Source organism: Salmo salar, chromosome ssa12, assembly GCF_905237065.1.
Source record: "Salmo salar chromosome ssa12, Ssal_v3.1, whole genome shotgun sequence".
NCBI lineage: Eukaryota > Metazoa > Chordata > Actinopteri > Salmoniformes > Salmonidae > Salmo > Salmo salar.
In genome coordinates, this window is record NC_059453.1 from 99,885,993 (window position 1) to 99,911,231 (window position 25,239).

The window sequence follows — 25,239 nt, forward strand, 5'->3', positions numbered from 1 at the left end:
CATGTCGAGCGTGGCAGCCTGCTTTCTCTTCATGTAGAGCATGGCAGCCTGCTTTCTCCTCATGTCGAGCGTGGCAGCCTGCTTTCTCCTCATGTCGAGCGTGGCAGCCTGCTTTCTCTTCATGTCGAGCGTGGCAGCCTGCTTTCTCATATCGAGCGTGGCAGCCTGCTTTCTCCTCATGTCGAGCGTGGCAGCCTGCTTTCTCATATCGAGCGTGGCAGCCTGCTTTCTCCTCATGTCGAGCGTGGCAGCCTGCTTTCTCTTCATGTCGAGCGTGGCAGCCTGCTTTCTCCTCATGTAGAGCGTGGCAGCCTGCTTTCTCCTCATGTCGAGCGTGGCAGCCTGCTTTCTCATATCGAGCGTGGCAGCCTGCTTTCTCCTCATGTCGAGCGTGGCAGCCTGCTTTCTCTTCATGTCGAGCGTGGCAGCCTGCTTTCTCTTCATGTCGAGCGTGGCAGCCTGCTTTCTCTTCATGCTTGGCAACTCTTTCACATCTATTATTTTCACACAGGAATGTTTTAACCACACAAACCTGACAGCAAATAACTAGAAAAAAGGTTTATCGAGATGTTATTATATCAACACATTTTCTCCAACGGTTATAACAGTTTGTATATGTAAAGTAACAGTGTTTTCAGATGAACATCATTTATAGCTAACCCACATCTGTACATCCTATAGAAGAGAATATAGTTGTTATAAATCAAACAAAAGATAGCATACTTATACAGTGAAAACAAATTAAAGTTATTCGTCGTCAATATGAAGAGAATCGAATAATAAAGTATAAAACCAGCTGAAAAATGAAGCCTTTCGTTCGTCATCCAAGGCGATCAGTTTCGGAGGGAATATTGAAAATTCCATTCCTGGAGTAAAAAGTGTTCCTCACGACTCCTGATCTTCCATTGGCTGGCGACCTGTAGTCTCTTCCGTATTCACCTAGACACAGAACCGAATGTCGACGCTTGTAATACCCCATTTAATAAATATCTTTCTTTAACATGCACTGCTTTGTGATAAACATACTCAAACAAACACAATTTTATTTTATAAAATACCCAGAACCAATCTCCATCTATAGTCATTATAAAGGCTCATACATGCTTATAACCAGGTAATGAAGCGTTATACCTGCAGACGTAAAAGTGTTATTAAAATGGTATAGTGTTACCGTACATTTCATTCAACTCTCCATCCATAGTCATATAGTGTCATACACGCTTATAACAAGTATTAAAGCTTCAAGTAGAAGATTACCAAAGGTCTCACCCAGTCTCCATCCGTAGTGCCAGGAAGACAGCAGAAGGTGATCAAACTTCTCCTCTGGGTCTTTCAGGGTGCGTGTGTGGAGGTACAGGCGGCGCCCTCCTTGGAAAAACCCTGGTAGAGAGATTCCTTGGTCTGGGGCGTCACTACTCTCATCGAGGGGAGCCTCGCTCAGTGACCTGGTTTAAAGGTAACTATTAATATCATTTAGGTAGACATTAAATATGTTTTAAATCCTCAAAGATTTTTTTTTTTTTATATGGAATTGTACTGTTTTTCCTAATAACGTCTTCATCTGGTGTTTTCTGAGCCTGTAGGGACAACTGAATACTGTGTACTGTACTGTGTACTGTAGGGACAACTGAATACTGTGTACTGTACTGTGTACTGTAGGGACAACTGAATACTGTGTACTGTACTGTGTACTGAAGGGACAACTGAATACTGTGTACTGTACTGTGTACTGAAGGGACAACTGAATACTGTGTACTGTAGGGACAACTGAATACTGTGTACTGTACTGTGTACTGTAGGGACAACTGAATACTGCGTACTGTAGGGACAACTGAATACTGTGTACTGTAGGGACAACTGAATACTGTGTACTGTAGGGACAACTGAATACTGTGTACTGTACTGTGTACTGTAGGGACAACTGAATACTGTGTACTGTACTGTGTACTGTAGGGACAACTGAATACTGTGTACTGTACTGTGTACTGTAGGGACAACTGAATACTGTGTACTGTACTGTGTACTGTAGGGACAACTGAATACTGTGTACTGTACTGTGTACTGTAGGGACAACTGAATACTGTGTACTGTACTGTGTACTGTAGGGACAACTGAATACTGTGTACTGTAGGGACAACTAAATACTGTGTACTGTAGGGACAACTGAATACTGTGTACTGTAGGGACAACTGAATACTGTGTACTGTAGGGACAACTGAATACAGTGTACTGTAGGGACAACTGAATACTGTGTACTGTAGGGACAACTGAATACTGTGTACTGTACTGTGTACTGAAGGGACAACTGAATACTGTGTACTGTGCTGTGTACTGTAGGGACAACTGAATACTGTGTACTGTACTGTGTACTGTAGGAACAACTGAATACTGTGTACTGTAGGGACAACTGAATACTGTGTACTGAACTGTGTACTGAAGGGACAACTGAATACTGTGTACCGTAGGGACAACTGAATACTGTGTACTGTACTGTGTACTGTAGGGACAACTGAATACTGTGTACTGTACTGTGTACTGTAGGGACAACTGAATACTGTGTACTGTACTGTGTACTGTAGGGACAACTGAATACTGTGTACTGTACTGTGTACTGTAGGGACAACTGAATACTGTGTACTGTAGGGACAACTGAATACTGTGTACTGTAGGGACAACTGAATACTGTGTACTGTAGGGACAACTGAATACTGTGTACTGTACTGTGTACTGTAGGGACAACTGAATACTGTGTACTGTACTGTGTACTGTAGGGACAACTGAATACCGTGTACTGTGTACTGTAGGGACAACTGAATACTGTGTACTGTAGGGACAACTGAATACTGTGTACTGTAGGGACAACTGAATACTGTGTACTGTAGGGACAACTGAATACTGTGTACTGTACTGTGTACTGTAGGGACAACTGAATACTGTGTACTGTACTGTGTACTGTAGGGACAACTGAATACTGTGTACTGTACTGTGTACTGTAGGGACAACTGAATACTGTGTACTGTACTGTGTACTGTAGGGACAACTGAATACTGTGTACTGTACTGTGTACTGTAGGGACAACTGAATACTGTACTGTGTACTGTACTGTGTACTGTAGGGACAACTGAATACTGTACTGTGTACTGTACTGTGTACTGTAGGGACAACTGAATACTGTGTACTGTACTTTGTACTGTGTACTGTAGGGACAACGGAATACTGTGTACTGTACTGTGTACTGTAGGGACAACTGAATACTGTGTACTGTACTGTGTACTGTAGGGACAACTGAATACTGTGTACTGTACTGTGTACTGTAGGGACAACTGAATACTGTGTACTGTACTGTGTACTGTAGGGACAACTGAATACTGTGTACTGTACTGTGTACTGTAGGGACAACTGAATACTGTGTACTGTACTGTGTACTGTAGGGACAACTGAATACTGTGTACTGTACTGTGTACTGTAGGGACAACTGAATACTGTGTACTGTGCTGTGTACTGTAGGGACAACTGAATACTGTGTACTGTACTGTGTACTGTAGGGACAACTGAATACTGTGTACTGTGCTGTGTACTGTAGGGACAACTGAATACTGTGTACTGTGCTGTGTACTGTAGGGACAACTGAATACTGTGTACTGTAGGGACAACTGAATACTGTGTACTGTACTGTGTACTGTAGGGACAACTGAATACTGTGTACTGTACTGTGTACTGTAGGGACAACTGAATACTGTGAACTGTAGGGACAACTGAATACTGTGTACTGTAGGGACAACTGAATACTGTGTACTGTACTGTGTACTGTAGGGACAACTGAATACTGTGTACTGTAGGGACAACTGAATACTGTGTACTGTACTGTGTACTGTAGGGACAACTGAATACTGTGTACTGTACTGTGTACTGTAGGGACAACTGAATACTGTGTACTGTACTGTGTACTGTAGGGACAACTGAATACTGTGTACTGTAGGGACAACTGAATACTGTGTACTGTACTGTGTACTGAAGGGACAACTGAATACTGTGTACTGTACTGTGTACTGTAGGGACAACTGAATACTGTGTACTGTACTGTGTACTGTACTGTGTAGTGTAGGGACTGAATAGGTCCGTCTTAAAAGGTTGAGTTCCTTTTCATTAAACCAAAAAGGTGGCGTAGCCGACTCTTGTGCCCCTAGGTTTAGGCCCCTTAGGCCCCTAGGCCCCTAGGCTCAGGCCCCTTAGGCCCCTAGGTTTAGGCCCCTAGGCCCCTTAGGCCCCTAGGCTTAGGCCCCTAGGCTTAGGCCCCTTAGGCCCCTAGGCCCCTTAGGCCCCTAGGCTTAGGCCCCTTAGGCCCCTAGGCCCCTTAGGCCCCTAGGTTTAGGCCCCTTAGGCCCCTAGGCTTAGGCCCCTAGGTTTAGGCCCCTAGGCTTAGGCCCCTTAGGCCCCTAGGCCCCTTAGGCCCCTAGGCTTAGGCCCCTTAGGCCCCTTAGGCCCCTAGGCTTAGGCCCCTTAGGCCCCTTATGCCCCTAGGTTTAGGCCCTTAGGCTTAGGCCCCTTAGGCCCCTAGGTTTAGGCCCCTTAGGCCCCTAGGCTTAGGCCCCTTAGACCCCTAGGCCCCTAGGCTCAGGCCCCTTAGACCCCTAGGCCCCTAGGCTCAGGCCCCTTAGACCCCTAGGCCCCTAGGCTCAGGCCCCTTAGACCCCTAGGCCCCTAGGCTCAGGCCCCTTAGACCCCTAGGCAGTGAAGTAAAGTAAGTCCCTGGACACCCAAAATAACTCATGACATTCCAAATGCTCAGCCATGACAGAAAAAAATTGTCCAATTTACACACTTATCAAGAGAATGCATCATCTCTACTGCCTCTGATCTGTCGGACTCACAAAACACAAGTTCTGCATTTTATACATTTTGTCTGAGTGTTTTGGAGGATGGCCCTTGCTGTCCGAAAAGAATTTTAAAAAAGTTTAAAAAAAATGGAAATATAAGCAATTTGATGTATAGCATTTACTTTTGATACATAAATACATTTTAAACTAGATACTTGAATACTTAAGAAGTATTTTACTGGGCACTTTTATTTGGTCATTTTCTAATTGAGGTAGCTTTACTTTTACTCAAATATGACAATTGGGAACTTTTTCCACCACTGAGCTTAGGTTACCACACACATTTCTGCGTAGTCGGCAAAATCAATAATTGTTTTCCTCCTGTGGCTGAGGCAACTCTAGTTGTATTTAAAATGTGTCAAATAAAATGTATTAATTCACTCACCTGTCCAAGGGCACTGCAACCTCTCTCCTCCTCTCCAGGGTAGATAACACAGGTGGCAGGATGGTCTTAGTCGTGGGGGTGGTGTTCAGAGGGAGCTCAGGGAGCCTCAGCGCTAGCTGCTCATTGGCCCTGCGGGAGACGAAGCTGGTGGGGTAGTCTCGTCCGTAGCGGCTCTTCCAGGCCAGCCGGGTGTAACGCTCCTTCTCTATCTGCTCCCGGTAACAGTTCTGGTTCTCGGTGGTCAGGAGGTTCCTCATCCTCTAGATTGTTCTGTCCAGTTCTAGAATGTCCTGTACTCTTCTAGAGTGTCCTGTTCTAAAATGCCCTGTTCTGTTCTAGAATGCTAGTTTATGTTCTAGAATGTTCTAAAATGCCCTGTTCTGTTCTAGAATGCTAGTTTATGTTCTAGAATGTTCTAGAATGTCCTGTACTGTTCTGACCTGTCTGTAGAAAAGGCTGTTGCTTCACTGGTTGGCTGGTTCTGCTGTTCTAGTATCCTGTCCTGGTTGGTTTCAGAGTGGAGACTTCCGGAAAATGTATCTTCTCCCTCACTGAACCAGAACTCTGTCTGCTTTTCCACAGGTATTATCTCAGTCAGAAACCTAACGTAACCTTGTGGCTCAGATTCAGAAACCTAAGAACAGTCTGTCAGGTTTCTCTCTCTCTCTCCCTCTATGGTTAACCAATCAGAGACCAGAACGTTCCAGACAGGTGCCTTTGTGTGTGTGTGTGTGTGTGTGTGTGTGTAGTGTGTGTGTGTGTGTGTGTGTGTGTGTGTGTAGAAAACAGATTTCATTTTACCAGCCAGACTCACAGTGCCCCCACCAGCCAGACTCACAGTGCCAGACTCACAGTGCCCCCACCAGCCAGACTCACAGTGCCCCCACCAGCCAGCCTCACAGTGCCCCCACCAGCCAGACTCACAGTGCCAGACTCACAGTGCCCCCACCAGCCAGACTCACAGTGCCCCCACCAGCCAGACTCACAGTGCCCCCACCAGCCAGACTCACAGTGCCAGACTCACAGTGCCCCCACCAGCCAGACTCACAGTGCCCCCACCAGCCAGACTCACAGTGCCCCCACCAGCCAGACTCACAGTGCCAGACTCACAGTGCCCCCACCAGCCAGACTCACAGTGCCCCCACCAGCCAGACTCACAGTGCCCCCACCAGCCAGACTCACAGTGCCCCCCACCAGCCAGACTCACAGTGCCCCCACCAGCCAGACTCACAGTGCCCCCACCAGCCAGACTCACAGTGCCAGACTCACAGTGCCCCCACCAGCCAGACTCACAGTGCCCCCACCAGCCAGACTCACAGTGCCAGACTCACAGTGCCCCCACCAGCCAGACTCACAGTGCCCCCACCAGCCAGACTCACAGTGCCAGACTCACAGTGCCCCCACCAGCCAGACTCACAGTGCCCCCACCAGCCAGACTCACAGTGCCCCCACCAGCCAGACTCACAGTGCCAGACTCACAGTGCCCCCACCAGCCAGACTCACAGTGCCCCCACCAGCCAGACTCACAGTGCCCCCACCAGCCAGACTCACAGTGCCCCCACCAGCCAGACTCACAGTGCCCCCACCAGCCAGACTCACAGTGCCAGACTCACAGTGCCCCCACCAGCCAGACTCACAGTGCCCCCACCAGCCAGACTCACAGTGCCCCCACCAGCCAGCCTCACAGTGCCCCCACCAGCCAGACTCACAGTGCCAGACTCACAGTGCCCCCACCAGCCAGACTCACAGTGCCCCCACCAGCCAGACTCACAGAACTACAGAACATGATGGAACACAGCATATACAGAAGGAGTGAGAGCAGTTCTGCTTCCAGTCCAGATGATGGCGCTGTAATGTTAAAGTAGTGTTTTCTCTCTGTGAGTCTGCATACTGTGGTCCCTGCTGAGCAATGATACTTTAAAGAGAATCTCCATTTTTATTCCAGGAATAGGTTTAATATGGGTCTGAAAACTTGTGCATACCGTCTATATAGAAGAGTACTGATTTACCCGGCAACACTGTTTTTCTTAAGGTGTGTGCATGTTTGCCAACACTCTGGTATGCCATCCACTATCCTTGCTATCCGGGATCCTTGGGACATCCCTACCCAATTGAAGCTGACATTTAAAATAGGTAAGGGTTGGGTTGGGTTGGGGGGACCCCTTGGCACCACCAAGACACACCCATCTGTCAGAGCCTTGCCTGCAGCTGTCCCCCCCAACTCAATCACAACAAACCTCCTGCAGGTTGAGTTCAATAACCAGGGGAAGTTTCTAGGATTTTAAGATATTTAGAGGTTTATCCCAAAACCGGTAGTGGGGTCCAAGGTCATTATCCCCTGACAAAAAAAGAAAACTATTTTCAACAGCTAAAGGCAGGAATTTGGTTTGAGATTAAAATTGCAAGATTTGATATTTTTTTAGGTAACTTGCACCTTCCACAGAAGACACTGTCAGTACTCAATTACAGTAGCTAAAAAAAACACTCAACACCTTCAAACAGACTCTGACCTGTCCAATGAGCCAAAACTGATGAAAGAATCCCAGAGATGGACCCCGTTGCTCTTAAAAAATATTAAATATTTAAGACTATATCTAATGACGTTCTAATCAATTTAATCTTTAAACTAATAATCCTATATCCCTTTCCCTCTGATACTGGACCTCAGCCCATCTCTTTCCCTCTGATACTGGACCTCAGCCTCTCTCTTTCCCTCTGATACTGGACCTCAGCCTCTCTCTTTCCCTCTGATACTGGACCTCAGCCTCTCTCTTACCCTCTGATACTGGACCTCAGCCTCTCTCTTTCCCTCTGATACTGGACCTCAGCCTCTCTCTTTCCCTCTGATACTGGACCTCAGCCTCTCTCTTTCCCTCTGATACTGGACCTCAGCCTCGCTCTTTCCCTCTGATACTGGACCTCAGCCTCTCTCTTTCCCTCTGATACTGGACCTCAGCCTCTCTCTTTCCCTCTGATACTGGACCTCAGCCTCTCTCTTTCCCTCTGATACTGGACCTCAGCCTCTCTCCATCCCTCTGATACTGGACCTCAGCCTCTCTCTTTCCCTGTGATACTGGACCTCAGCCTCTCTCTTTCCCTCTGATACTGGACCTCAGCCTCTCTCTTTCCCTCTGATACTGGACCTCAGCCTCTCTCTTTCCCTCTGATACTGGACCTCAGCCTCTCTCTTTCCCTCTGATACTGGACCTCAGCCTCTCTCTATCCCTCTGATACTGGACCTCAGCCTCTCTCTATCCCTCTGATACTGGACCTCAGCCTCTCTCTTTCCCTCTGATACTGGACCTCAGCCTCGCTCTTTCCCTCTCATACTGGACCTCAGCCTCTCTCCATCCCTCTGATACTGGACCTCAGCCTCTCTCTATCCCTCTGATACTGGACCTCAGCCTCTCTCTTTCCCTCTGATACTGGACCTCAGCCTCTCTCTTTCCCTCTGATACTGGACCTCAGCCTCTCTCTTTCCCTCTGATACTGGACCTCAGCCTCTCTCTATCCCTCTGATACTGGACCTCAGCCTCTCTCTATCCCTGTGATACTGGACCTCAGCCTCGCTCTTTCCCTCTGATACTGGACCTCAGCCTCGCTCTTTCCCTCTGATACTGGACCTCAGCCTCTCTCCATCCCTCTGATACTGCCCACATTGTATCAGTACATGCTCCACGGTCTCTGTTTCCTGGCAAAAATCACAATTTCCTGTTGGATGCTTTCCTATCCCACCATTAATCTTGTAATAATAATAAAATAATAAAAATAGCCTCCTCTCTCATGTCCCTTCCTGCAGTCCTCCACTCCCAGACTTTTCTCTGTATTAGTATCTCTATTCCACTGCTCCTGCCATCTCTACACCATCACTGTCTATATCAGGCTGTTAACCTGCCATCTCTACACCATCACTGTCCATATCAGGCTTTTAACCTGCCATCTCTACACCATCACTGTACATATCAGGCGGTTAACCTGCCATCTCTGCACCATCACTGTCCATATCAGGCTGTTAACCTGCCATCTCTACACCATCACTGTCCATATCAGGCTGTTAACCTGCTCCTGCCATCTCTACACCATCACTGTCTATATCAGGCTGTTAACCTGCCATCTCTACACCATCACTGTCCATATCAGGCTGTTAACCTGCCATCTCTGCACCATCACTGTCCATATCAGGCTGTTAACCTGCCATCTCTACACCATCACTGTCTATATCAGGCTTTTAACCTGCCATCTCTACACCATCACTGTCCATATCAGGCTTTTAACCTGCCATCTCTACACCATCACTGTTCATATCAGGCTTTTAACCTGCCATCTCTACACCATCACTGTCCATATCAGGCTTTTAACCTGCCATCTCTACACCATCACTGTCCATATCAGGCTTTTAACCTGCCATCTCTGCACCATCACTGTCCATATCAGGCTTTTAACCTGCTCCTGACATCTCTACACCATCACTGTCCATATCAGGCTGTTAACCTGCCATCTCTGCACCATCACTGTCCATATCAGGCTGTTAACCTGCTCCTGCCATCTCTACACCATCACTGTCCATATCAGGCTGTTAACCTGCCATCTCTACACCATCACTGTCCATATCAGGCTTTTAACCTGCCATCTCTACACCATCACTGTCCATATCAGGCTGTTAACCTGCCATCTCTACACCATCACTGTCCATATCAGGCTGTTAACCTGCCATCTCTACACCATCACTGTCCATATCAGGCTTTTAACCTGCCATCTCTACACCATCACTGTCCATATCAGGCTGTTAACCTGCCATCTCTACACCATCACTGTCCATATCAGGCTGTTAACCTGCCATCTCTACACCATCACTGTCCATATCAGGCTGTTAACCTGCTCCTGCCATCTCTACACCATCACTGTCTATATCAGGCTGTTAACCTGCCATCTCTACACCATCACTGTCCATATCAGGCTGTTAACCTGCTCCTGCCATCTCTACACCATCACTGTCCATATCAGGCTGTTAACCTGCCATCTCTGCACCATCACTGTCTATATCAGGCTGTTAACCTGCCATCTCTACACCATCACTGTCCATATCAGGCTGTTAACCTGCCATCTCTACACCATCACTGTCCATATCAGGCTGTTAACCTGCCATCTCTGCACCATCACTGTCCATATCAGGCTGTTAACCTGACATCTCTACACCATCACTGTCCATATCAGGCTGTTAACCTGCCATCTCTACACCATCACTGTCCATATCAGGCTGTTAACCTGCTCCTGCCATCTCTACACCATCACTGTCCATATCAGGCTGTTAACCTGCCATCTCTGCACCATCACTGTCTATATCAAGCTGTTAACCTGCCATCTCTGCACCATCACTGTCTATATCAGGCTGTTAACCTGCCATCTCTACACCATCACTGTCCATATCAGGCCTTTAACCTGCTCCTGCCATCTCTACACCATCACTGTCCATATCAGGCTGTTAACCTGCTCCTGCCATCTCTACACCATCACTGTCTATATCAGGCTGTTAACCTGCCATCTCTACACCATCACTGTCCATATCAGGCCTTTAACCTGCTCCTGCCATCTCTACACCATCACTGTCTATATCAGGCTGTTAACCTGCCATCTCTACACCATCACTGTCTATATCAGGCTGTTAACCTGCCATCTCTACACCATCACTGTCCATATCAGGCCTTTAACCTGCTCCTGCCATCTCTACACCATCACTGTCCATATCAGGCTGTTAACCTGCTCCTGCCATCTCTACACCATCACTGTCCATATCAGGCTTTTAACCTGCCATCTCTACACCATCACTGTCCATATCAGGCTGTTAACCTGCCATCTCTACACCATCACTGTCCATATCAGGCTGTTAACCTGCTCCTGCCATCTCTACACCATCACTGTCCATATCAGGCTGTTAACCTGCCATCTCTGCACCATCACTGTCCATATCAGGCTTTTAACCTGCCATCTCTGCACCATCACTGTCTATATCAGGCTGTTAACCTGCCATCTCTACACCATCACTGTCCATATCAGGCCTTTAACCTGCTCCTGCCATCTCTACACCATCACTGTCCATATCAGGCTGTTAACCTGCTCCTGCCATCTCTACACCATCACTGTCCATATCAGGCTGTTAACCTGCTCCTGCCATCTCTACACCATCACTGTCTATATCAGGCTGTTAACCTGCCATCTCTACACCATCACTGTTCATATCAGGCTTTTAACCTGCCATCTCTACACCATCACTGTCCATATCAGGCTGTTAACCTGCCATCTCTACACCATCACTGTCCATATCAGGCTGTTAACCTGCCATCTCTACACCATCACTGTCTATATCAGGCTGTTAACCTGCCATCTCTACACCATCACTGTCCATATCAGGCTGTTAACCTGCCATCTCTACACCATCACTGTCCATATCAGGCTGTTAACCTGCCATCTCTACACCATCACTGTCCATATCAGGCTGTTAACCTGCTCCTGCCATCTCTACACCATCACTGTCCATATCAGGCGGTTAACCTGCCATCTCTGCACCATCACTGTCCATATCAGGCTTTTAACCTGCCATCTCTACACCATCACTGTCCATATCAGGCTGTTAACCTGCTCCTGCCATCTCTACACCATCACTGTCCATATCAGGCTGTTAACCTGCCATCTCTACACCATCACTGTCCATATCAGGCTGTTAACCTGCCATCTCTACACCATCACTGTCCATATCAGGCTGTTAACCTGCCATCTCTGCACCATCACTGTCCATATCAGGCTGTTAACCTGCCATCTCTACACCATCACTGTCTATATCAGGCTGTTAACCTGCTCCTGCCATCTCTACACCATCACTGTCCATATCAGGCTGTTAACCTGCCATCTCTACACCATCACTGTCCATATCAGGCTGTTAACCTGCCATCTCTACACCATCACTGTCCATATCAGGCTGTTAACCTGCCATCTCTACACCATCACTGTTCATATCAGGCTGTTAACCTGCCATCTCTGCACCATCACTGTCCATATCAGGCTGTTAACCTGCCATCTCTGCACCATCACTGTTCATATCAGGCTGTTAACCTGCCATCTCTGCACCATCACTGTCCATATCAGGCTGTTAACCTGCTCCTGCCATCTCTACACCATCACTGTCCATATCAGGCTTTTAACCTGCCATCTCTACACCATCACTGTCCATATCAGGCTGTTAACCTGCCATCTCTACACCATCACTGTCCATATCAGGCCTTTAACCTGCCATCTCTGCACCATCACTGTCCATATCAGGCTGTTAACCTGCCATCTCTACACCATCACTGTCCATATCAGGCTGTTAACCTGCCATCTCTGCACCATCACTGTCTATATCAGGCTGTTAACCTCTATGGGCTAGGTGGGACGCTTGCGTCCCACCTACTCAACAGCCAGTTGAATCCTGTGGCGCGTTATTCAAATACCTTAGAAATGCTATTACTTCAATTTTTTAAAAATATGACTATTTTACAGCATTTTAAAGACAAGACTCTCGTTAATCTAACCACACTGTCCGATTTCAAAAAGGCTTTACAACGAAAGCAAAACATTAGATTATGTCAGCAGAGTACCGAGCCAGAAATAATCAGACACCCATTTTTCAAGCTAGCATATAATGTCACATAAACCCAAACCACAGCTAAATGCAGCACTAACCTTTGATGATCTCCATCAGATGACAACCCTAGGACATTATGTTATACAATACATGCATGTTTTGTTCAATCAAGTTCATATTTATATCAAAAAACAGCTTTTTACATTAGCATGTGACTAGCATGTGACTAGCATTCCCACCGAACACTGCCGGTGAATTTACTAAATTACTCACGATAAACGTTCACAAAAAGCATAACAATTATTTTAAGAATTATAGATACAGAACTCCTCTATGCACTCGATATGTCCGATTTTAAAATAGCTTTTCGGTGAAAGCACATTTTGCAATATTCTCAGTAGATAGCCCGGCATCACAGGGCTAGCTATTTAGACACCCAGCAAGTTTAGCACTCACCAAAGTCAGATTTACTATAAGAAAATGTTTATTACCTTTGTTGTCTTCGTCAGAATGCACTCCCAGGACTTCTACTTCAATAACAAATGTTGGTTTGGTCCAAAATAATCCATTGTTATATCCAAATAGCGGCGTTTTGTTCGATGCGTTCAAGACACTATCCGAAATGGTAAAGAAGGGTCGCGCGCATGGCGCAATTCGTGACAGAAAAATTCTAAATATTCCATTACCGTACTTTCGAAGCATGTCAACCGCTGTTTAAAATCAATTTTTATGCCATTTTTCTCATAAAAAAGCGATAATATTCCGACCGGAACTCTGCGTTTAGGTAAACAGACAAAGGAAAAGAAAGCATTCGGTCGAAGCGGGCACGCGCCTAAGCCCATAGTACTCTGAGTGGCCACTTGCCAAAAGCGATAAAGTGTTTCAGCCAGAGCCTGCCTCGATATCATTCAACGTTTTCCCGGGCTCTGAGAGCCTATGGAAGACGTAGGAAGTGTCACGTTATTGCACAGATCCTGAGTCTTCAATAAAAAGAGCCAAGATGAAACACTACTTCTCAGACAGGCCACTTCCTGCTTGAAATCTTCTCAGGTTTTGGCCTGCCATATGAGTTCTGTTATACTCACAGACACCATTCAAACAGTTTTAGAAACTTTAGGGTGTTTTCTATCCAAAGCCAATGATTATATACATATTCAAGTTACTGGGCAGGAGTAGTAACCAGATTAAATCGGGTACGTTTTTTATCCGGCTGACAATACTGCCCCCTAGCCCTAACAGGTTAACCTGCCATCTCTGCACCATCACTGTCCATATCAGGCTTTTAACCTGCTCCTGACATCTCTACACCATCACTGTCCATATCAGGCTGTTAACCTGCCATCTCTACACCATCACTGTCCATATCAGGCTTTTAACCTGCCATCTCTACACCATCACTGTCCATATCAGCCTGTTAACCTGCTCCTGCCATCTCTACACCATCACTGTCCATATCAGGCTGTTAACCTGCTCCTGCCATCTCTACACCATCACTGTCCATATCAGGCTGTTAACCTGCCATCTCTGCACCATCACTGTCCATATCAGGCTTTTAACCTGCCATCTCTACACCATCACTGTCCATATCAGGCTGTTAACCTGCTCCTGCCATCTCTACACCATCACTGTCCATATCAGGCTTTTAACCTGCCATCTCTACACCATCACTGTACATATCAGGCGGTTAACCTGCCATCTCTGCACCATCACTGTCCATATCAGGCTGTTAACCTGCTCCTGCCATCTCTGCACCATCACTGTCCATATCAGGCTGTTAACCTGCCATCTCTACACCATCACTGTCCATATCAGGCTGTTAACCTGCCATCTCTGCACCATCACTGTCCATATCAGGCTGTTAACCTGCCATCTCTACACCATCACTGTCCATATCAGGCTGTTAACCTGCCATCTCTACACCATCACTGTTCATATCAGGCTGTTAACCTGCCATCTCTACACCATCACTGTCCATATCAGGCTGTTAACCTGCCATCTCTGCACCATCACTGTCCATATCAGGCTGTTAACCTGCCATCTCTACACCATCACTGTCCATATCAGGCTGTTAACCTGCTCCTGCCATCTCTACACCATCACTGTCCATATCAGGCTGTTAACCTGCCATCTCTACACCATCACTGTCCATATCAGGCTTTTAACCTGCCATCTCTACACCATCACTGTCCATATCAGGCTGTTAACCTGCCATCTCTACACCATCACTGTCTATATCAGGCTGTTAACCTGCTCCTGCCATCTCTACACCATCACTGTCTATATCAGGCTGTTAACCTGCCATCTCTACACCATCACTGTCCATATCAGGCTTTTAACCTGCCATCTCTACACCATCACTGTCCATATCAGGCTGTTAACCTGCTCCTGCCATCTCTACACCATCACTGTCTATATCAGGCTGTTAACCTGCTCCTGCCATCTCTACACCATCACTGTCCATATCAGGCTGTTAACCTGCCATCTCTACACCATCACTGTCCATATCAGGCTTTTAACCTGCCATCTCTACACCATCACTGTCCATATCAGGCTGTTAACCTGCTCCTGCCATCTCTACACCATCACTGTCCATATCAGGCTGTTAACCTGCTCCTGCCATCTCTACACCATCACTGTCCATATCAGGCTGTTAACCTGCTCCTGCCATCTCTACACCATCACTGTCCATATCAGGCTGTTAACCTGCCATCTCTACACCATCACTGTCCATATCAGGCTGTTAACCTGCCATCTCTACACCATCACTGTCCATATCAGGCTTTTAACCTGCCATCTCTACACCATCACTGTCCATATCAGGCTTTTAACCTGCCATCTCTACACCATCACTGTCTATATCAGGCTGTTAACCTGCCATCTCTACACCATCACTGTCCATATCAGGCTGTTAACCTGCCATCTCTACACCATCACTGTCCATATCAGGCTTTTAACCTGCCATCTCTACACCATCACTGTCCATATCAGGCTGTTAACCTGCCATCTCTACACCATCACTGTCCATATCAGGCTGTTAACCTGCCATCTCTACACCATCACTGTCCATATCAGGCTGTTAACCTGCCATCTCTACACCATCACTGTCCATATCAGGCTGTTAACCTGCCATCTCTACACCATCACTGTCCATATCAGGCTGTTAACCTGCCATCTCTGCACCATCACTGTCCATATCAGGCTGTTAACCTGCCATCTCTACACCATCACTGTCCATATCAGGCTTTTAACCTGCCATCTCTGCACCATCACTGTTCATATCAGGCTGTTAACCTGCCATCTCTGCACCATCACTGTCCATATCAGGCTTTTAACCTGCCATCTCTACACCATCACTGTCCATATCAGGCTGTTAACCTGCTCCTGCCATCTCTACACCATCACTGTCTATATCAGGCTGTTAACCTGCCATCTCTACACCATCACTGTCCATATCAGGCTGTTAACCTGCCATCTCTACACCATCACTGTCTATATCAGGCTGTTAACCTGCTCCTGCCATCTCTACACCATCACTGTCCATATCAGGCTGTTAACCTGCCATCTCTACACCATCACTGTCTATATCAGGCTGTTAACCTGCCATCTCTGCACCATCACTGTTCATATCAGGCTGTTAACCTGCCATCTCTGCACCATCACTGTCTATATCAGGCTGTTAACCTGCTCCTGCCATCTCTACACCATCACTGTCCATATCAGGCTGTTAACCTGCCATCTCTACACCATCACTGTCCATATCAGGCTGTTAACCTGCTCCTGCCATCTCTACACCATCACTGTCCATATCAGGCTGTTAACCTGCTCCTGCCATCTCTACACCATCACTGTCCATATCAGGCTTTTAACCTGCCATCTCTGCACCATCACTGTCCATATCAGGCTGTTAACCTGCCATCTCTACACCATCACTGTCCATATCAGGCTGTTAACCTGCCATCTCTACACCATCACTGTTCATATCAGGCTTTTAACCTGCCATCTCTACACCATCACTGTCCATATCAGGCTGTTAACCTGCTCCTGCCATCTCTACACCATCACTGTCCATATCAGGCTGTTAACCTGCCATCTCTGCACCATCACTGTCCATATCAGGCTGTTAACCTGCCATCTCTACACCATCACTGTCCATATCAGGCTGTTAACCTGCCATCTCTACACCATCACTGTTCATATCAGGCTGTTAACCTGCTCCTGCCATCTCTACACCATCACTGTCCATATCAGGCTTTTAACCTGCCATCTCTGCACCATCACTGTCCATATCAGGCTGTTAACCTGCCATCTCTACACCATCACTGTCTATATCAGGCTGTTAACCTGCCATCTCTACACCATCACTGTCCATATCAGGCTGTTAACCTGCCATCTCTGCACCATCACTGTCCATATCAGGCTGTTAACCTGCCATCTCTACACCATCACTGTCTATATCAGGCTGTTAACCTGCCATCTCTACACCATCACTGTCCATATCAGGCTGTTAACCTGCTCCTGCCATCTCTACACCATCACTGTCTATATCAGGCTGTTAACCTGCCATCTCTACACCATCACTGTCCATATCAGGCTGTTAACCTGCTCCTGCCATCTCTACACCATCACTGTCCATATCAGGCTGTTAACCTGCCATCTCTACACCATCACTGTCCATATCAGGCTGTTAACCTGCTCCTGCCATCTCTACACCATCACTGTCCATATCAGGCTGTTAACCTGCCATCTCTACACCATCACTGTCCATATCAGGCTGTTAACCTGCCATCTCTACACCATCACTGTCCATATCAGGCTGTTAACCTGCCATCTCTACACCATCACTGTCCATATCAGGCTGTTAACCTGCCATCTCTACACCATCACTGTCTATATCAGGCTGTTAACCTGCCATCTCTACACCATCACTGTCCATATCAGGCTGTTAACCTGCTCCTGCCATCTCTACACCATCACTGTCCATATCAGGCTGTTAACCTGCCATCTCTACACCATCACTGTCCATATCAGGCTGTTAACCTGCTCCTGCCATCTCTACACCATCACTGTCTATATCAGGCTTTTAACCTGCCATCTCTGCACCATCACTGTCTATATCAGGCTGTTAACCTCTATGGGCTAGGTGGGACGCTTGCGTCCCACCTACTCAACAGCCAGTTGAATCCTGTGGCGCGTTATTCAAATACCTTAGAAATGCTATTACTTCAATTTTTTAAAAATATGACTATTTTACAGCATTTTAAAGACAAGACTCTCGTTAATCTAACCACACTGTCCGATTTCAAAAAGGCTTTACAACGAAAGCAAAACATTAGATTATGTCAGCAGAGTACCGAGCCAGAAATAATCAGACACCCATTTTTCAAGCTAGCATATAATGTCACATAAACCCAAACCACAGCTAAATGCAGCACTAACCTTTGATGATCTCCATCAGATGACAACCCTAGGACATTATGTTATACAATACATGCATGTTTTGTTCAATCAAGTTCATATTTATATCAAAAAACAGCTTTTTACATTAGCATGTGACTAGCATGTGACTAGCATTCCCACCGAACACTGCCGGTGAATTTACTAAATTACTCACGATAAACGTTCACAAAAAGCATAACAATTATTTTAAGAATTATAGATACAGAACTCCTCTATGCACTCGATATGTCCGATTTTAAAATAGCTTTTCGGTGAAAGCACATTTTGCAATATTCTCAGTAGATAGCCCGGCATCACAGGGCTAGCTATTTAGACACCCAGCAAGTTTAGCACTCACCAAAGTCAGATTTACTATAAGAAAATGTTTATTACCTTTGTTGTCTTCGTCAGAATGCACTCCCAGGACTTCTACTTCAATAACAAATGTTGGTTTGGTCCAAAATAATCCATTGTTATATCCAAATAGCGGCGTTTTGTTCGTGCGTTCAAGACACTATCCGAAATGGTAAAGAAGGGTCGCGCGCATGGCGCAATTCGTGACAGAAAAATTCTAAATATTCCATTACCGTACTTCGAAGCATGTCAACCGCTGTTTAAAATCAATTTTTATGCCATTTTTCTCATAAAAAAGCGATAATATTCCGACCGGAACTCTGCGTTTAGGTAAACAGACAAAGGAAAAGAAAGCATTCGGTCGAAGCGGGCACGCGCCTAAGCCCATAGTACTCTGAGTGGCCACTTGCCAAAAGCGATAAAGTGTTTCAGCCAGAGCCTGCCTCGATATCATTCAACGTTTTCCCGGGCTCTGAGAGCCTATGGAAGACGTAGGAAGTGTCACGTTATTGCACAGATCCTGAGTCTTCAATAAAAAGAGCCAAGATGAAACACTACTTCTCAGACAGGCCACTTCCTGCATGGAATCTTCTCAGGTTTTGGCCTGCCATTTGAGTTCTGTTATACTCACAGACACCATTCAAACAGTTTTAGAAACTTTAGGGTGTTTTCTATCCAAAGCCAATGATTATATACATATTCAAGTTACTGGGCAGGAGTAGTAACCAGATTAAATCGGGTATGTTTTTTATCCGGCTGACAATACTGCCCCCTAGCCCTAACAGGTTAACCTGCCATCTCTGCACCATCACTGTCCATATCAGGCTTTTAACCTGCTCCTGACATCTCTACACCATCACTGTCCATATCAGGCTGTTAACCTGCCATCTCTACACCATCACTGTCCATATCAGGCTTTTAACCTGCCATCTCTACACCATCACTGTCCATATCAGGCTGTTAACCTGCTCCTGCCATCTCTACACCATCACTGTCCATATCAGGCTGTTAACCTGCTCCTGCCATCTCTACACCATCACTGTCCATATCAGGCTGTTAACCTGCCATCTCTGCACCATCACTGTCCATATCAGGCTTTTAACCTGCCATCTCTACACCATCACTGTCCATATCAGGCTGTTAACCTGCTCCTGCCATCTCTACACCATCACTGTCCATATCAGGCTGTTAACCTGCCATCTCTGCACCATCACTGTCCATATCAGGCTTTTAACCTGCCATCTCTACACCATCACTGTACATATCAGGCGGTTAACCTGCCATCTCTGCACCATCACTGTCCATATCAGGCTGTTAACCTGCCATCTCTACACCATCACTGTCCATATCAGGCTGTTAACCTGCCATCTCTACACCATCACTGTCCATATCAGGCTTTTAACCTGCCATCTCTACACCATCACTGTCCATATCAGGCCTTTTGCCACTGCTAAGTGCTTGTTTGGTCAGTACATCAACATCCCCACTGCTAAGTGCTTGTTTGGCCAGTACATCAACATCCCCACTGCTAAGTGCTTGTTTGGTCAGTACATCAACATCCCCACTGCTAAGTGCTTGTTTGGTCAGTACATCAACATCCCCACTGCTAAGTGCTTGTTTGGTCAGTACATCAACATCCCCACTGCTAAGTGCTTGTTTGGTCAGTACATCAACTGCCTCGTTCCCCTCCACATGGGGACCCAAGTAACTCTGATCTGTCTACCCATCTGTCTCATCCTGCCATGGGTTTGTAGTACATCATAAAGCAGGTCTTGTCTGCTACGTGACCTGAAGAACTGGAGACTCATTAACACTGTGGATGGACAGCTATTCCGAGACGGCTCCATAACACCGTGGCTGTACTAAATTCTACAGGGACTTCAGGTTACGAAGAAAAAAAAAGAAGGTATGGGAACTGTAAAAAATATCAGAACATTATGAAGTGGATATGAACACACAAGTACTCAATTACATGCTCGCTTACACATACGGACGGACACACACACACACACACACACACACCTGATCTCGCTCCCTTCTCTCACTCTCTCTCTATTGTCGAGAACTGTTTTATAATTTAATATGTTTATTGTTTGTCTATCTTTTCTATGTATTTGTCTACATGTTTATGTATGTTTACAACAAGCAAGAGGGAGATATCAGAATAGGGGCATTGGGGAATAGTAACATATTGTACGGAATACATTTGTACTGTAGTGAAGAGTAATGCAAGGTCTCTTTCATGATCATGTGAAACGTCAATTGCTATGGAAATGCTGGGATGTGTTTTTCCAATGATGTTAAAGGTAATTATGATGAAACTATGATGTTGATATGATATGGATTACAATTATCATCATGAATATCAAGGCTATACGCACTACATGTTACACACACAGACACTCAACCACGCAAATTGACAGAGTTATTATTTATTTGGACATCACACATTATAGTCTTCCTCTTATACAGACATCATACACACTCTCACTAAATCACATCCAATATTACACACATCAACCTACTCAGATTTACTACACACATAATATCTCGTCTCAATTTTCTAACATCTGTGGCATTGGCTCACAGGCAAACAGGCAAGGGAATAAAACAAATACTGCTAGAACCTATTTGTTGAATTCTAAATATCAGACATTTGAAAGCTCTAGTTTTGACCTTCATAATACCTCTGATGGCAGTAACTTTACAAGCACTAATTATGGTCAGTTTAGACTGAGAATAGTATCTAGTTATGGTAAGGGGTGAAATAACTATAGCCAGTTATAATTGTAACGGTTTAGCAGATTATAAAAAAAGAAGATTGGTCGTAACATGGCTAAAATAAAAGGAATATAACATATACTGTTTACAGGAAACTCACTCTACATCCTTAGATGAAGTTGTGTGGAAAAAGGAATGGTGTAGTGAAATAATTTTCTGTCATGGGCAAAGGAACTCAAAGGGTTCGATGATAATAATTAACAAACATTTCCATCTGAGTGTGCAAATAGTCAGGAATGATTCGCAAGGAAGGTGGATCTTTTTGAATTTGAAAGTGGCCGAAAAAGAGATTTGGCTCATTAATCTATATGGTCCAAATCAGGATGATCCATACATCTTTGAAAACATTTATACCAATTTATTGAACTTACAGGCAACAAATGATCAAATCATTATGGTAGGAGACTATAACACAGTCTTAACTCATAGATTTTCCACGTGGATATTGGAAATTTAATCAAAGTTTACTGGAGGACAACTTAATTTTAAACTAAGACAAAATAATTTATAACTACATTTTTTCCAGCCAAATTACAGAGGAAAAACTTTGAGGCTATTAAACCCATCAAACCCCAGGGCTTGATGGCATACCGGTAGAGATATGTCAAGCCTTGTTTGATACACTAAAAGCTCCATTGTTAGATTGTTTTAACTACTCCTATAGAAATGGTAGTCTGTCAGGTACTCAGCAGGAAGGACTGATTTCTCTATTATTAAAACAAGACCCAGATGGCAAATATAAAGACCCAGTCTATCTAAAAAAACTGGAGCCCCCTTTTACACTTCAATGTTGTCATGCAAAAGTACTAGCAAAATGCATAGCACTCAGAATTAAAAGGGTTTTACCTGGTATTGTTCATCCTGATCAGACAGGTTTTTTACATGGCCGACACATTGGAGATAATATACGACAACTACTAGAAATAACAGAACATCATGAAACATATAAGAAGCCAGGAATGGTATTTATAGCAGACTTTGAAAAGGCATTTGCTAAAATAAGACTGGATTTTATTTATAAATGCCTGGATATTTTCATTTTCGGTAATTCTCTTATAAAATGGGTCAAAATAATGAATAGCAACCCTAGGTGTAAAATACTAAATAACAACTATTTCTCAGAGAGTTTTGAATTGTCAAGAGGAGTAAAACAAGGGTGTCCGCTGTCACCAAATCTATTTGTTATGGCCATCGAAATGCTAGCTATTAAAATCAGATCCAATAACAACATTAGAGGATTAGAAATCCAAGGCTTAAAAACAAAGGTGTCCATGTATGCCGAAAACTCAAGTTTTATATTAACTCTGCAAGCTAGATATCTGCAATGTCTCATTAAAGATCTAGATAACTTTTCTGTACTCTCTGGACTAAAACCTAATTATGATAAGTGTACAATATTACGTTTCGGATCCTTAAAAACCGTTTACATTACCCTGCAGTTTACCTATAAAATGGGCTGATGGTGAAGTAGACATACTCGGTATTCATATCACAACAGATATAAATAACAGTAAAACGAGTCCTATATCGAGGACATTTCTCCAAAAAGTAAATCTTTGTCCCCATGTGCAGTTGCAAACCGTAGTCTGGCTTTTTTATGGCGGTTTTGCAGCAGTGGCTTCTTCCTTGCTGAGCGGCCTTTCAGGTTATGTCGATATAGGACTCGTTTTACTGTGGATTTTGTACCCGTTTCCTCCAGCATCTTCACAAGCTCCTTTGCTGTTGTTCTGGGATTGATTTGCACTTTTCGCACCATAGTACGTTAATCTCTAGGAGACGGAACACGTCTCCTTCCTGAGCGGTATGACGGCTGCGTGGTCCATGGTGTTTATACTTGCGCACTATTGTTTGTACAGAGGAACGTGGTTCCTTCAGGCTTTTGGAAATTGCTCCCAAGGATGAACCAGACTTGTGGAGGTCTACAATTGTTTTTTCTGTGGTCTTGGCTGATTTATTTTTATTTTCCCATGATCTCAAGCAAAGAGGCACTGAGTTTGAAGATAGGCCTTGAAATACATCCACAGGTACACCTCCAATTGACTCAAATGATGTCAATTTGCCTATCAGAAGCTTCTAAAGCCATGACATCATTTTCTGGAATTTTCCAAGCTGTTTAAAGGCACAGTCAACTTAGTGTATGTAAACTTCTGACCCACTGGAATTGTGATACAGTGAATTATACGTGAAATAATCTGTCTGTAAACAATTGTTGGAAAAATTACTTGTGTCTTGCACAAAGTAGATGGTCAGGTAGCCTAGTGGTTAGAGCGTTGGACTAGTAACCAAAAGATTCCAAGATCAAATCCCCGAGCTGACAAGGAAAGAACTCTGTCGTTCTGACCCTGAACAAGGCAGTTAACCCACTGTTCCCCGCTAGGCCGTCATTGAAAATAAGAAATTGTTCTTAACTGACTTGCCTAGTTAAATAAAGGTCAAATAAAATAAAAAAACTTGCCAAAACTATAGTTTGTTAACAAGACATTTGTGGAGTGGTTGAAATTTGACTTTTAAATGACTCCAACCAAAGTGTAAACTTCTGACTTCAACTGTAGCTGTTCCATTTGTCCTGTACATAGCCCATATGTAAACAGCCCACCTATCTACCTCATCCCCATACTGTATTTATTTATCTTGCTCCTTTGCACCCCAGTATCTCTACTTGCACATTCATCTTCTTCTGCACATCTACCTTTCCAGTGTTTAATTGCTATATTGTAATTACTTCGCCACCATGGCCTATTTATTTCCTTAACTTGCCTCATTTGCACTCACTGTATATAGACTTTTTGTTTTCTTTTGTTCTACTGTATTATTGACTGTATGTTTAGTTTATTCCATGTGTAACTCTGTGTTGTTGTATGTGTCGAATTGCTATGCTTTATCTTGGCCAGGTAGCAGATGTAAATGAGAACTTGTTCTCAACTATCCTACCTGGTTAAATAAAGGTGAAATAAATACATAAATAAAAAAAAGGGCAGTGTGGAGTGCAATAGTGATTGCATCATCTGTGGATCTGTTGGGGCGGTATGCAAATTGGAGTGAGTCTAGGGTTTCTGGGAGGTGTTGATGTGAGCCATGACCAGCCTTTCAAAGCACTTCCTGGCTACAGACGTGAGTGCTACGAGTCGGTAGTCATTTAGACAGGTTACCTTAGTGTTCTTGGGCACAGGGACTATGGTGGTCTGCTTGAAACATGTTGGTATTACAGACCCAGACAGGGAGAGGTTGAAAATGTCAGTGAAGACACTTGTCAGTTGGTCAGCGCACGCTCAGAGTACACGTCCTGGTAATCCGTGCGGCCTTGTGAATGTTGACCTGTTTAAAACTTCTTTAGCATTGGTGGGTCCACTGCGGGACGGTTGCGCTAACGTAGGCTAATGAGATTAGCATGAGGTTGTTAGTAACAAGCACATTTCCCAGGACATAGACATATCTGATATTGGCAGAAAGCTTAAATTCTTGTTAATCTAACTGCACTGTCCAATTTACAGTAGCTATTACAGTGAAATAATACTATGCTATTGTTTGAGAGTGCACAGTTTTGAACATGAAAAGTTAATAAACAAATTGGGCACATTTGGGCAGTCATGATACAACATTTTGAACAGAAATGCAATGGTTCATTGGATCAGTCTAAAACTTTGCACATACACTGCTGCCATCTAGTGGCCAAAATCTAAATTGCAACTGGGCTGGAATAATACATTATGGCCTTTCTCTTGCATTTCAAAGATGGTACAAAAAAATACAAAAAACAGTTGGTTTTTTCTTTGTATTATCTTTTACCA

At 44.8% G+C, this 25,239-nt stretch overlaps 1 protein-coding gene across 2 annotated transcripts; it reads right to left on the minus strand.

Moving 5' to 3' along the window:
- Positions 1 to 543: 543 nt before the first annotated feature.
- LOC106566260 (uncharacterized) lies at positions 544 to 5,915 on the minus strand. 2 transcript variants are annotated; one of them, XM_045692109.1, is made up of 3 exons: positions 5,263 to 5,915; positions 1,270 to 1,445; positions 544 to 939 (listed from the first exon to the last, which is right to left on the minus strand). In XM_045692109.1, exons 1-3 carry the CDS (start codon positions 5,517 to 5,519, stop codon positions 821 to 823), a joined length of 552 nt encoding a protein of 183 aa, XP_045548065.1. In that variant the 5' UTR covers positions 5,520 to 5,915; the 3' UTR covers positions 544 to 820. The 2 variants fall into 2 exon arrangements, with proteins under 2 accessions (XP_045548065.1, XP_045548064.1); XM_045692108.1 differs by having other exon boundaries at positions 1,258 to 1,445.
- Between the last annotated feature and the right edge of the window lie 19,324 nt (positions 5,916 to 25,239).